Below are 15,537 nucleotides of genomic sequence, written 5' to 3'. Positions count from 1 at the left end.
ATCAAAGGTAGTTCCTTTTAGTCCTGAGCAGTATGTCTGCTATACAAATGGATATATCAGGCTCTCAGAGCCTGAATCCACAAAACACTGCATTCACGTAACCCCTGTTTGTTCCAATACCCAGGATTTCTACATGGGTCTACATACAAGGATAGAGATGGAAAAAAACCACGTGAACACCCAGACCAGGTCTTATAATGGAGATACCTTGCATCCACTGATAAATTGGCATCCTGTTATTACAGTCAGGTCTATAAGCTTGATTAATCTGAGTCCCCTGTCCTTGTGCCGTTAACACCAAGCCCCAGCCTATAAGGCCAAAAGCCAGACTCTGCAGAGCCAGAAGAAGGCCAGGAGGATATCGTCAGTGGGATAGAGGGCCTCTTGGAGGCCGCTTTCTCCAGACACAAGCCACTTTACTAGCAGGGGTAGCGCAAAGGGGTAGACCCTTCTAAAGGGTCCTTGGGAATCAAGACCAGGAGTAAAACAAGGGAAGAGAAAGTTGATTTTTCCAAAGCATATGAACCCTCAAGTATAAATCAAAACCACAAAGATATTACTCACACTCACTAGGATGGCTAGAATCAAACAGACAGGTAATAACGAGTGCTGGCAAGAACGTGGAGGAATTAGAAACCTCGTAAGTTGCTGGCAGGAATGTAAAATGGTGCAGCAACTTTGGAAAACAGTTTGACAATTTCTCAAATATTAGACATAGAGTTACCATACAACACAGCAATTCCACTCCTAGGTATAAATCCCCCCAAGTGAAAACATATTTCCACACAAACACTTGTGCAGAAAAGTTCACAGCAGCATTATTCACAATAGCCAAACAGAAAAACAACCCATATGTCCATCAACTGATGAAGGGATAAATTAAATGTGGCACATCCATACAATGGGATATTACACAGCAATAAAGAGAAAGGAAACACTGATATCTACTATAAAGTGGAGAAATGTTGAAAACATTAAACTAAGTGACAGACTAAGGAAAAGAAGAAAACATGCCGAGTAAAGGGCCACACAGTGTATGATTGCACTTACATGAGAGGTCCTGGATAGGCAAAACTACAGGACAGACAGGAGATTCGTGGTTGCCGAGGACTAGGAAGAGGGAAAAGGGATTGGGAGGGTTTGAACAGTGAAAGTTAAAGAGAGTGAAGCTTCTTTTTGTGGTGATAAAAATGTCCTAAAATTGATTGTGGCAATAGATGCACAACTGTGAACATACTAAAAGCCACTGATGTGTATGTACACTTTCAGTGCATAAACAGTATGCTATGTGAATTATAATTTAATTTATTTTTATATTTTTATTGAAGTATAGTTGCTATACATTATTATATAGTTACAGGTATATAATATACTGATGCACAATTTTTAAAGGTTATGCTCCATTTATAGTTATAAAATATTGGCTATAATCTCCATGTTGTACAACATATCCTTGTAGCTTATATTTCTTATTCTTTTTTTATAATTTATTACCATATAGTTGATTTACAATGCTGTGTTAATTTCTGCTGTATAGCAAAGTGCTTCAGTTACACAAATATATATACTTTTTCATATTCTTTTCCATTATGGTTTATTATAGGATATTGAATATAGTTCCCTGTGCTATACAGTAGGACCTTGTTGTTTACCTTGAAGCTTATTTTATACCTAAGAGTTTGTACCTCTTACTCCCCACCCCTATATTGCCCCCCTTCTCTCTCCCCACTAGTAACCACTAGTTTGTTCTCTAGATCTGTGAGTCTGCTTCAATAAAGCTATTTTTAAAAACACATACCTATCTCTATTTCATCTGGAAGGCCTACTGTTAAAAAAAAAAAAAACCATTTGGGACTTCCCTGGTGGTCCAGAGGGCAAGACTCGGCGCTCCCAATGCAGGGGGCCCAGGTTCCATCCCTGGTCGGGGAACTAGATCCTGCATGCATGCCTCAACTAAGAGTCCACATGCCGCAACCAGGACCCAGCGCAGCCAAAATAAATGAGTGAATAAATAAACAACTAAATATTTTTTTAAATAATAAAACTAACCCCCATTTATCCAACACCTACTATACATAACAAGCAACACTGTGACAAGAAACTTACCTATATTATCTCATTTGTTTTTCATAACAATTTTATGAGGTAGATAGAAATTATTCTCCAAAAAAACAAGAAACAAAAAACCAACTCAAGTATCCCTCTAGGTGCCTTCTATTTAGTGATATGAATAAGCTGAATCAGCCAGAGATGCTTGTAAAACCCATGCTGACTAAAAGCTCAAAGGGTGCCTCTATTTAGAGAAAGGCAGGGGACCAGGGAGGAAAAAGTCACCAGAGTTCTAATCAAGGCAATTTCATGACCACCCATAGGAAGGCTACAGGCACTGTGGTGGGTCACTTCAACAAGGAAGTAAGCATATGTAAAAGCACCGGGTGGCATTGATGGTGAGCACAGCAGCACCCACAGGCAGGCAGTAAAAACAGAGAGGAGAGGAGAGCTTTAGTCTTTGTTCCGACACTGGCTTGCCCTTTCTATTCCCCCAATGGGAAAAAAGGATGCTTGAGAGGATTACAAAAATAACACATGTACCTTGTAAAATATTTTTCCAAAAACCAGAAAGTATAAAGAAGAAAGTCACCACCAGCTATAACTAGCAGCAACATTTTGGCATTAATTAGTCATTAGTGGCAAGTACTATGCAAAACTGAATTTAAAATGTTCAATAGGAGACTGAAGGGAGAGGAAATATGCCCTGAAAATTCTGACTGTGAACCTTCAAGGACAACTATGGAGGAACCAAGCCCACAGAGATGTCCTCTGAAACTAGGACCCCTCAGTGAAGGGAAATTATCTGCCAATGTCTCCCACTGACCAAGGTGGTCACAAAGAGAAGGGCCTCGGACTTCCCTGGTGGCACAGTGGTTAAGAATCCGCTTGCCAATGCAGGGGACACGGGTTCAAGCCCTGGTCCGGGAAGATCCCACATGCCGTGGAGCAACTAAGCCTGTGCACCACATCTACTGAGCCCTCGTGCCACAACTACTGAAGCCCGTGTGCCTAGAGCCTGTGCTCTGCAACAAAGAGAAGCCACCGCAATGAGAAGCCCCCACTCGCTGCAACTAGAGACAGCCCATGTGCAACAACGAAGACCCAATGCAGCCAGAAAATAAATAACTAAATAAATTTATATATATATAAAAAATCTCCCCACTTCAAAGAGGGCTTCAGAACTAAGTCTGCTCACCTCAAAGCACAGGCAGTGGTTTAGACTACCGCAGCCCAGAGTGGCAGATGGAAGGATGACGGTCAATGGGACATCCAAACCCAAATCCCAAAGGGTGACCCATCTTCAGGGTGAAACTGACCGGCCGGTGTTCTTGGAGAGAGAATGCTCTCCACTCAGCAAATGCCCCATCCTGCAGCAGGTGCCAGAGGAGAGGCTACAGCCATGGACAAACTCGGGCTCCTGTTCCTTGACGGCAAAGCCCTCAGCCCAGAATCCAGCAGGCCCTAGCCAGCTGCCAGCTTGGCCTGAAAACAGGAACCAAAGTTGCAAAGAGCATGGAAGAAATCCAGGCTGCAGCTAAGACAAATGATCCTCATTCACAAGGCCTTTGAGACATCGCAGGGCTGCAGTGCTTGTCTCAGCAGTCATTACCAGGCGACCCGGGACATGACCACCAGCTCCTGGGCAGACCAACCCTGCCCCTAGACTGTCCCGAGGTGGCCCAGGCAGTTTATCCGTGCCTGGCCAGCTGCCAACCATCTCCCCACTGTACACAGAACCAAAGCCCAGGACTGCACTTCAAGTTGAATACTGTCTAGTTCTTAATTCCACTTTCCCTCTCCCGCCAATCAATTTTGGGCTGCAGCTAATTGCTAGGAAGGAACATTTCCAGGGGTGGGAAGGACAACAAAGTGGTAAAACCAAGACACACAAATGGTCCTTTGGAGAGGCAGTGTTACATAATGGTTACAAGCAAATTTCCAGGCAAGCAAGACCTAGGTTCAGACTCCAATTGTACCCATTTACCAGCCATGAGCCTTCAGCAGCAATATTTACCTTCTCTACCAAGTGTTAAATAATACCGCTACCTAACGCACAGTCCCGCATACCAGGTACAGAGCAGGTGCTCAGTAAATACTTATCATCTTAATAAAGGTTATGAAAATTTACATAAGATGAAGGGGTTCCATAGTTCAATCGTTCATCCTGCAACTCGATAACCGGCACCTATTAAATGCCAGGCATTATTCTAGGAGTTGAAAAGAATATGACAGTCAAGGAATACCCATGCTTTTTTGAGCATAAAATCTTGTGAGGGCGATGGGCAATAAACAAATATACCAATACATCAATTAAATATAGGTAATTAGATCTATGAAAGAAAAAAATATGGCACTGCAAAAAAAAAAAAAAAAGAATTATGGGGGGATGGGGCTGGGCAGAGCAGGAAGGAAGTTGTACTTCCTTAGTCACCGAAGTTCTACCAGCTAGAGTCTGGGCAACGTCCCAAAATGGAAATAAAAGACTTCTCATCCCATCTGAAATTCTGGCAACCCATTTCCCAAAAGAAATACAAATGCCAAAAACACATATGTGAAAATGCTCAGCTAGACTGGTAACTAACATTTCTTTATATGTGTGTTAACATAGAGAATTCAATTTTCCACCTGGACAAAGGGCTGTGATCAAAATGAATGATAACACTTAGTGCGGGCAAAAGTGAGTAAACCTACATCCTCACCCCTGCCAGTGGGAATGTAAATCAGTATGACCTTTTTTGGAGCACAGTATGACACCGGGCATCAGTTATAAGTTAGCATATTATTTGACCCAGACTTCTAGTAATTTATCCTGAAGAAATAAGAGGACAAGAATTAAAATATAAATGTGTCAGGTAGTTATTTCAGGTTGTTTCTAACTTCAGGACACTGAAAACAACCCATGTCTTCAGTAGAAAATTGCTTAAACAAAATATGTTAAATCCATACATAGAATACTGCATAGCTATCAAAAAATAACATATCTCTGTCTTAAGATGGGATGATATTCAAAACGTGCTGGTAGCAGAGAAAACCCAGTTTCAAAAGAGTATATATAGATCATCTCTATTTATGTGGGAAAAAAAGGATGTATATGGAACCATGCACATGTGTGCATACACACACACACACACACACACACAAGCTATAAATCAAAATGTTAGCTCAGGGAGGTCCTATAACAAGTGAGTTTTACTGTATTCTTTGGGGCACTAGGAATTACCCCAACCTTTTACAACCTTTGTCTTTATCCAAAATGGGGGATGGAGGAGGGGCATGGGATGAAATCAGGAAATCAAGGAATAATCTTTTATCACCTCACTACACTACTACCCCATGTCTCAAGGTCTAAAGCAACCTTCTACATATGCCAAAGCATGTATTTCAGTTTTTCCAATTTTTCTTTGCATACTCTTTTATTCCACACTCTTGAAAGCAAAATAGAACAGTAGAGCAGAGAATGAGAAACTATCCCAGTACTGACTAATAAAAAACATTTTCAAAACTCTAGGGATGGAAAAGAAGTGGCCTGACATTTTTTGAGCGTATATTGATGTTACATTCAATATCATGTTCAATCTTCACCTCAATGCCCTTTGGTAGCTATGATGGCCCTCCCCACTTTCACACATGAGAAAACTGAAGTTTCAAAAGATTAATGAACCACTGAAGGTCACGGAGCAAGTGAGTGCAGGTCTTACAGAGAATTCCTCTCCGGGACAGTATTAGCTTCCTGTGCTGCTATAACAAAGCACCACAAATCGGGGGTCTTACAACAGCAGTTTATTGTCTCAGTTTGGGGGTCTCAAAGTCTGAAATCGAGGTGTTGGCAGGCTCACACTCCCTCTGAAACCTACAGGGCAGAAGCCTTCCTTGTCTCTTCTAGCTGCTGGGATTTACCAACAATCCTTGCATTCTTTGGCTTGTACATACATCACTCTGAACTCTGCCCCCATTGTCACATGGTCATTTTCTCCTTGAGTGCCTCTGTCTCTGTGTGTCTCCTCTTCTTACAAAGACCCCAGTTGTACTGGATTAGGACTTCATCTAACTTGGTGACACCTGCAAAGATACTATTTCCCAATAAGGCATCATTCTGCAGCACAGGGGGTTAGAATTTCAACATCTTTTGGTGAGACACAATTCAACTGGTAACAGGGACCAAGCCTACCCTCCTTCCTCAAATACATCCTGCCCACCACATCACAACCCATTAATATCATGTTTGTGTCTGGCGGGTTTCATATGTTCATTTCCTGACAGTGGAAGGCAACTCCCTTCTGCCTTCAGGCAAGACTAAATCTAAACTATTCCAGGCAGATGAGCTCAGGATAGCAGCTCATGTCCCGCTATCAAGACTCTACCTTCTGCATTAGCTCTCATCAGGCATGGAGGTCATCTCGGAAGTTATTTATTCTTCTAGTTCAAGGTCTGCTCTTGAGCTAAAACACACTCAAGAGCTTTGTAAAGTTAAGAGCACTAGACAAATGTGGAGGAAATGCAATTCACCTTTCCAGAGCCCTCAGTTTAAGGGTAGATGGAATGCTCCCTGAGAAGGGGGGCAGGGGGATGGAGGGACGTGGTACTATATATTTTTTTTTTTTGCGGTATGCGGGCCTCTCACTGCTGGGGCCCCTCCCGCCGCGGAGCACAGGCTCCGGACACGCAGGCCCAGCGGCCATGGTCCACGGGCCCAGCCGCTCCGCGGCATGTGGGATCCTCCTGGACCGGGGCACGAACCCGCGTCCCCCGCATCGGCAGGCAGACTCCCAACCACTGCGCCATCAGAGAAGCCCCGTGGTACTATTTTAATACGTTCTTGGTGTAACTCTCTGCCTTTGTGGTCCATTTAGACCAGAAGCCAAAAGCAAATCACCAACCCATCCTCTCTTGACTGCAGCAGTTTTCTTTTTCCATTTCTGGCCTGGTTTCAAAACCAGCAAGGGGGCTACTGAAACCAGGAATCAAAAGACTATCAGAAGGAGAAAAACAAATATCGTATATTAACGCATATATGTGGAACCTAGAAAAATGGTACAGATGAACCTGTTTGTAGGGCAGAAACAGAGACACAGATGTAGAGAACAAATGTATGGACACCAAGGGGGGGAAAGTGGCAGGGGGGGTGGGGTGGTGGTGGGATGAATTGGGAGATTGGCTTTCACATGTGTACACTGATATGTATAAAATGGATGACTAATAAGAACCTGCTGTTTAAAAATATATATAAAATAAAATTCAAAAAAAAACAAAAAAAGACTATCAAGCTATCCTGTCAACTGGTAGTTTTCAGGCCAAGCAAATTGGAAAAGGAAACAGGGCAAACACCCTGCCTGGGTGAGAACCAGCGTGCTCCACCTTTTTTACATGAGAAGACACACAAAGGATTTCCATCTCTCTAAGAATATTCCTCTGTGCCTCTCACATTTGCTTTCCGATATGCTGCGGAGCATAATGCCATTTGGAGGTACATCTGGCACAAGAGAACAACCTCCCAAGCTGCATTTTTGCCTCAATGTGGCAGAATTAGAAGCCTGTAAAGGTGCACAGCCTTCCATCTGCTTCCGCCTCTCCATCTCAGGGAGCTGAAGGATGGATGGCCCAAACAGACAGCTGGCACTGAGGAGCCTTCGGGGGGCCTCCCACCTGTGCCGCAATCAGATGCAAAACGTCACAGGCCCCCAGTGAGCACCCAGCTGTACCTTCCAAGGCAAGCATCCTGATGGCCCTCTGCAGCTGACGGCAGCGGGAGGCTGTGGTACTTCCTGTGGCCTTACATGGTACCCGGGGCTGAGAACAGCTAAGACAGGCGTGAAATTCTCTATGTCTTTCGACCTTGCCAAATTCCTCTTACACTAATTTCTCCCACGCCCTCTGCCTCCATCATCTCCTTCCCCCCTCAATATCTTTCTCTCATTTCCAAGTCCCCTGGACTGTGATTTATTAACAACTTTGTCTGTTTTTAAAAAATAGAGTAAAAATGATCAAAACAGCTCAAGAGGCTTTGTCCAATATGGTAGCGACTAGCCACACGTGTGCCTATATAAATTTAAATTAATTAAAATTAAATAAAATTAAAAATCCAGATCCTTGGTCATCCTAGCCACATGTCAAGGGCTCAAGGGCCACGTGTGGCTAATAGCTACCGTATTGGACAGTAGAGAGAACATGTCCATTATCACAGAGAATTCAATGCACAGCTCTGGTCTAAAGGATATAAAGTGTCTCCCCTCTTTCTCTGTCCCCAGTCCCCCTCCCAGAGGCGACCCTGCTGCTGATCTCCTTTGTATGCTTGCGGAGATTTTTTTCATATGTCAAAACAGTGTGTGGTTTTAACAAAAGAGGTTTGCATCCACAAAGAGAAAAGACTCTAAATACGATTTGGCTCCAGGCTTTCCTCACTTAATGAACCTCGGAGATCACAATATAAGTGTACAAAGCGTGCTTCATTCTTTTGCGTGGCCTCATAGCAATCCACTATCGCCAGGACAACCATCACCACCGCACCCTTATAACCACACTCCTCCGTGTCTCCCTGCTCCCTTGCCCCCAAACACTTCCATCCTACTCCCAATCTCCACATTCTCAAACTTTTCTGCCTCTTCCCCTCACCTCTTGCCCTAATAAAACCTGGTTGAGACAAAGAAAGACAAATATCATATGTTATCACTCATACGTGGAATCTAATTTTTAAAAATGATACAAATGAACTTATTTACAAAACAGAAACAGACTCACAGATTTCGAAAACAAACTTATGGTTACCAAAGGGGAAAGGTGGTGGCGGGGAGGTGAGGAGGGATAAATTAGGAGCTTGGGATTAACATACACACACTACTATCTATAAAATAGAGAACCAACAAGGACCTACTGTATAGCACACGGAACTCTACTCAATATTCTGTAATAACCTATATGGGAAGAGAATCTGAAAAAGAAGGAATATATGTACATGTATGACTGAATCACGGTGCTGTACACCTGAAACTAACACAACATTGTAAATCAACTATACTCCAATGAAATTTTTTAAAAAAAAACAAAAACCCTAGCTGTTCCCTAAGGAAGCTGCCTTCCCTACCTCTGCAGTTGAGACAGCGTTTCTCTCTCATCCACAGTCTCAAAGCCTGTCTTCCTTCTGGTGAATTCCAAACCACTTCTCTGGCTCTCTCCGCCAACACTCCCAGTTGCCCTCAGAGTAAACCACCCAGGACCCCTCCCCGTGGTTCTCCCCCTACCCGTTCACTGATGACAACAGCACCTGCTCTGCTGCCTTCATCCGCTCCCTGACTTCTGCAAACACCCCTGGATCCCAGACGGAGCATCCAGCCAACACCTGGCCTCACACCTGGCCCTGACTTTTTTTTTTTTTTTTTTGCCGTACACGGGCCTCTCACTGCTATGGCCTCTCCCATTGCGGAGCACAGGCTCCAGACGCGCAGGCTCAGCAAACATGGCTCACGGGCCCAGCCGCTCCACGGCATGTGGCATCCTCCTGGACCGGGGCATGAACCCGTGTCCCCTGCATCGGCAGGCAGACTCCCAACCACTGCGCCACCAGGGAAGCCCTGGCCCTGACTTTCTGTCCTCACCCTACCTCAGCCACCCACTCCCACCCTAAATCCACACCAATAAATAAACCACCTGTGAAATCCTGGTCCTTAGCATCCCACCGTCAAGTTAGTGTCCCACACCAACAACTGCCAACCAAAGCAGGATTTCTAATCCAACGCTGACTAGTCACTAACCTTGCTGTGGTCCTCCCAACCCTCACCCAGCTGGATATCCTAGTGTATTCTTAGAATCCTTCCCTTACAAACAAATGACTCCCTTGCCCCTCCTTCTAACACAGTCACCTGTTGAAAATCGTTACCGCATGTAAGCCCAACGGTCCACCTTCCCCACATACATATTTCCTACCACAGGAAGATGATGTAAATTTGGAGCTTTTCAAAATAGATAACTAGCTGGTGGAATTACAAAATGAAGCAACTGCTATGGAGAAAAGTATGGAGATTCCTCGAAACATTAAAAATCGTCCTGGGACTTCCCTGGCCATCCAGTGATTAAGGTTCCGCGCTTCCACTGCAGGGGACGTGGGTTCGATCCCTGGTCAGGGAACTAGATCAGGAAGGAAGGAAGGAAGGGAGGAAGGGAGGGAGGGAGGAAGGAAGGAAGCAAGGAAGGAATAGTCCTACCACATGACCCACCAATCCCACTGCTGGGTGTATTTCCAAAAGAACTGAAAGCAGGGTCATGAAGAGAGATGTGTGTACATCCATATTCAAAGCAACATTATTCACAATGGCTGGCATGAAAACAACCCAAATGTCTATCAATAGATGAATGGAATCACAAAACGTGGTCTACACATATAACGGAATATTACTCAGTCTTAAAAAGGAAGGAAATTATGACACATGCTACAACATGGATGAACCTTGAAGACACTACGCTAAGTGAAACAAGCCAGTCAGTCACAAAAGGGCAAATACTGTATGATTCCATTTATATGAGGGACCTAGGGTCGTCCAATTCATAGAGACAGAAGGTAGAGTGGTTGCTACCAAGGGCTAGAGGAGGGGTAATAGGGAGCTGTTTAATGAGTATAGAGTCTCAATCTGCAAGATGAAAAATTCCTGGAGATCTGTTCCAGTAACAGCAGAAGGTGATCGATCCCGTGGAGCTTTTGTCCTTGGACAACAAAACTACAAACAGTGGTATTAATAATTACCAGAAGACAGCTGAGGCCAAGTTTTGACCATTCTTTATAGTACTTTGCTTATCTGCTTAAAGAATCAGCCATAGGGGCTCCCCTGGTGGCGCAGTGGTTGAGAGTCCGCCTGCCGATGCAGGGGACACGGGTTCGTGCCCCGGTTCAGGAAGATCCCACATGCCGCGGAGCGGCTGGGCCCGTGAGCCGTGGCCGCTGAGCCTGCGCGTCCGGAGCCTGTGCTCCACAACGGGAGAGGCCACAACAGTGGGAGGCCCGCGTACCGCAAAAAAAAAAAAAAAAAAAATCATCCATGATGCTATGAAAGAAATAGGCTTTTTGTGACCTTTTGCTGTTGTCTTTTAATTTACAAACAGTTTGGGTTAATCTAAGTAACTACATGACTTTGGAATTTTGCATGAGGTATTCTGTCATCTATTTCTTGAAATGTATTTATTGTTTAGTTGCTCTGTGGAAAATGAGGAAGCTTAGGTTTATAACTGTTCAATACTTATTGCCATCCTCTAGTCAAATATGTCTTTACATTGTTTAAAAATACCGAAGTGTTCCACCTTCTGTCTCTGTGAATTTGACGACCCACAGCAACGTGAATACACTTAACACTACTGAACTATGAACTTAAAATATTTAAGACGGTAAATAGGGTATGTTTTTTCGCACAGTAAAAAAAAGTGTGAAACAAAGCAAAGCTTATTAGAGCTCTGCTCTGTGATGGTGGTGAAGACATGCTCTCTCCCTCTCAGCATCAGACACTCGTCACACCCACTGTCATCAGGCAGCAAGGCTGAGGAGGGAAAATTAGAAGAGTTAACTAAGAACTAGTTGGGTATTTCCCCATTCTCTCAACTCTTATTCTCCAGCAACTAACTGAAAACCAAAGGCTCTTCTGGCTATGCCCCTCATAATTCATTCATGCTCATTAATATGCAAATATCAGTTTCTCAGCTGGCAGTGATTTCATGAATTTTTAATTTACATGAGATGAGCCAGGGATTAAAACTTTAAACTAAGCCAACAATACAGGTGATTGAGTGTTATTTTAATCCCTAGATTAAGAATCTCCAAATGAATCCATGGGTATCATCATGTTGAACAATCATCTGGGAATTATCAAAGCAAATCTGTGAGTTTCTGCCTTATGGGTATTAATAAAGATGCACATTTTTTAAGGGTACTTGTTTGGGGATCATTAAAAACAGTGAAACCAATGACATTTCTTGTCATCAACCTTAATGTTGGAAAAACTCCAGGCCACCTGGCAAATGCTCACAGAGATCCCAACACTATAGAAAAGCCACAATAATTTGTGGCTTTGTGACTAATATTTAAGAGATTCATTGTAGCATAAAGGAAATCAGATTTAAAAAGCAAATTAGAAGAGAGAAATTGAGAAACACTGAATTCAATTCCTTCTAGAATTGCAAATCAAATTCTGGGTTATTAACTCCAAAATAAGAGAAGGCACAGGGAAGAGCTTTCTCTTCTGAAGGCAAGGCCCAATAGAAATATAATATAAGCCCCATATGTCATTTTAAATTTCTAAAAACCATATTAAAAATGTAAACAGAAGCAAGTAAAATTAATTGTAATAGTTTATTTAACCCAATACATCCAAAATATTCTTAAACAAGTAATCAATATTGTTTTAAAATTATTAATAAAACGTTTATACTCTATTTTTCTTACTATGTCTTTGGAATCTGGTGTGTATTTTACAGTTACAACACCTCTCAGGAACAGCCACATATAAATGCTAAAAGAGTCTCTAGTGGCTGCCATATTGGATAGCGCAACTATAAATCCAGAGAATATGTGTTCTTCTGATAGCACAGGGACCAGCACTTGAAAGTCGAGTATATGTCTGTACTGCACTCTCCAGATTGTTCTCACTGTATTCCTCAAATACCAGCCAGCAACAGCCTGGGTAGATGCATTCACTGCTCCTTCAGCTAGACCAGTGCTAATTCAACTTCTATCATTATAATACCGTCATTTGAAATTTTACAAAATCAGTTTACTACTATTGTTCCTTAACTTTTTCAACCAATAAGTTGAGTCACTTGTTCAAAAATTAACCTTATCCTGAAGAATATCATCTGTGATATCAGAGATTTGATACTTTAATTATATTTGTTACAAGAGCTAATGCACATTAAAATACACAGTTAACACTTAAAAGAAGCTTTTGTGTTCTATCTAAAGCCAACAGCTAAACTAAAATTTGCTCTCATTCTCGAATCAGTTTTGGCATCATCTTTCAAGCTTTCCATCTGGCACATGCAACCTCAGATATATTACTATCTGAGTCCCCTGACACTCAACATTTGTATGTCTGATTGTGACACAGCATCCCCCATCAAGAATACCTTCTGTCTGGGCACCGCAACAAAGCACAGGGCATTTACTCATTTGTATTCAACTGTTCAAATGCTGCAGAGGTGGAGTAAAGCTGCTGCTCTAATGACCAGTGATGGCTCAGTCCCAGGGGAGCCCCCTTTATAATTAATAACAATGGCAGCTAAGGCTTACTGAACTACATGCCAAACACTGCTCTAAGTTAATACATATAACATAATATTATATTACATCGTATATGTGATGATTATCTCACTCACAGAATCGTCACAATAATCCTATGAGGAGGTACTGTTATTTCCCGTTTTTTCCAGGTAAGGAAACAAGGCATAGACCAGTTAGGATAGCTTCCCATGGTCACAGAGCTGACAAGTTGTGGAGCTGAGATTCAAAGCCAACAAATCTGACTTTGGAACCTGGGGATTACCAAGAGAATAAAAAAATGGAAATCGGAAAGACACATGTTTTATGGTCACAGACACAAGTACCTCAAAGACAAAATCATCACCCACAAGATGTAGAGACTGGGGCAAGCAATATCCTCTAATACAGAGAGGGAGAGAAGACAAGTAGAATAATTTAGAATGCCTTCAAGATGTCTTCTGTAAATTACAGCGGAGAACTCATCTTACTTAAAAAGAAAGGGAAAAAAAAGCATAAAAATTCAAGGGAGCAAAGATTCCAATAACACAAATTGAGAGAGGCCGGAAGGATGGGTGGATTGGTAGACGGATTTGAAACAGGAGAGAAGGGGACAGGGCACAACCTTTAAAAGAATGACACAGACGTTGAGGATATGACAAAAACCTTGAGCCTTATTATACACTCACTGTATATAGCAGCATGCTAAGAGACACATCCACCAGAGCCATGATGGTTCTGAGGCTAACCATAAAAGGTCAAAAAGTGGGCGGTGGCCCAATTAGTGTAAATCCCTGCCCCTTCTCCAAGATAGTTGGAGTAATCCTCCCACTCTTTAGTCTATGAAATTACCCAGCCCATAGAAACTAGCCACCCCATAAGTCAGGGACCACATTCTGTCTGTGGAATGTGTATCTCTCTAAATAAATACCTATCACTTTGTCTCTCACTGAATTCTTTCTGTGCTGAGACATAAAGAACTTGAACTTCAGTAAGTCCTGAGACCAGGTGTGTGATTTCAATGAAAAGACAGTGGGTTCAATTCCCAGACTGGGGTTTGACGGGGTTTGAGTCCTGGCCTGGGGGTTCAAGTCCCAATCTGAGTTACGCAGTTTCGGATTGATCCACGGATAGATGAATGGATGGACAGACAAATGAGCATACAAATATTCACTCTAGACTCAAGTGCATAGAACAGGGAGAATTATAAAGGGACATGCCATCTCTCTGACCATCCCAGAAGGGGCCTATCATATAGCTGATATCATACCAGCCAGTCTCAAAGGCAATTTGGGGAACTTATTAGTCTCATCACCGGGACCAAAGCTACAGGGTGAGCTGTGCTGACAGCCTAATTACGTGCCCCTCATTTGCGAGGGTTCTGCAGTCTGGACGAAGACAAAAATCCACTTACATGTATTCCCTATGCGCAGAGTGTACAGCGGCCGCGTTGCTGTAACGCCACAGGACGATCGCAGATGACAGGACGTCGAGGATGGCATCAAACTAGGAGAAGGAGACACGGTATGAGTGGTTTCCCAGAGTTAATAGGGCACAACTGCGAAGACATGAGGTAACCGTTCTGTGACTCAGAACATCTGAGCCAGTGACCTCAGAGCAAACAGGCTTCACATCGTTACAATGCTGGTCATTCATCATCCTCAAGGTGAATCCTGGGAATTCTGAGCCAGGGCACCCAACACGCCTGCCTGGTGCCAGGGTCACGGCTCCCCCTGGTCCCTCGCTGCTGGGGCCTGAGAACCCACACTCTGGTGTGCTGGGCTCTGCTCTCGGGGCCTCTGGCTCCCAGCCCTCTGGAGACGCGGGCAGGGTGATGGCACTGTTCTGACACGTGTGAAATTGATTTCCCCAGGGCAGGCAAGATAATTTCAGCATTTTCCTGCCCTTCCCAAGTAGAAGATTCAGGCCAAGGACTCTGTGTTTCTGGCTCTCAGTGGGACTGTTCTATTGATACCTGGGGTCCAGGGGTCCAGAGGGTGGGGTCACCCAGGGGCTCCGGGAAGTCTGCCAACACCGTGAAATTGGATGCAAAATCCAATGCTTTTGTTCAAATGAACGAGTGAATAAGAGAGAGAGAGAAATGTAAGAGAGGAGAGGAAAGAGACAGGAGTATGAGAGAGAGGGGGGTAGGGGGGCGGTGGGGTGGGGTGGAGTGTGTGAGTGCGTGTATGTGGCATTTTGGCATTTTTCTGGAGAGACAGTCCCCACCTTTCAAAAGATTCTGAAAATAATCTGCA

General features: G+C 43.5%; 1 protein-coding gene across 1 annotated transcript in view; it reads right to left on the bottom strand.

The window, feature by feature from the left end:
* Nucleotides 1-15,537, bottom strand: part of TMEM163 (transmembrane protein 163) — a gene marked incomplete at its 5' end in the record, with an annotated part of 256,482 nt that overhangs the window by 76,926 nt on the left and 164,019 nt on the right. Inside the window, one exon of the mRNA XM_081242263.1 lies at nt 14,694-14,785. Within this exon, the coding sequence (XP_081098389.1) occupies nt 14,694-14,785 (92 nt within the window). The remainder of the gene's footprint in view (nt 1-14,693; nt 14,786-15,537) is intronic.

The sequence above is a fragment of the Mesoplodon bidens genome (assembly GCF_964165515.1).
Source record: "Mesoplodon bidens genome assembly, chromosome: 8".
NCBI lineage: Eukaryota > Metazoa > Chordata > Mammalia > Artiodactyla > Ziphiidae > Mesoplodon > Mesoplodon bidens.
This window is presented reverse-complemented; position numbering and strand designations above follow the sequence as displayed.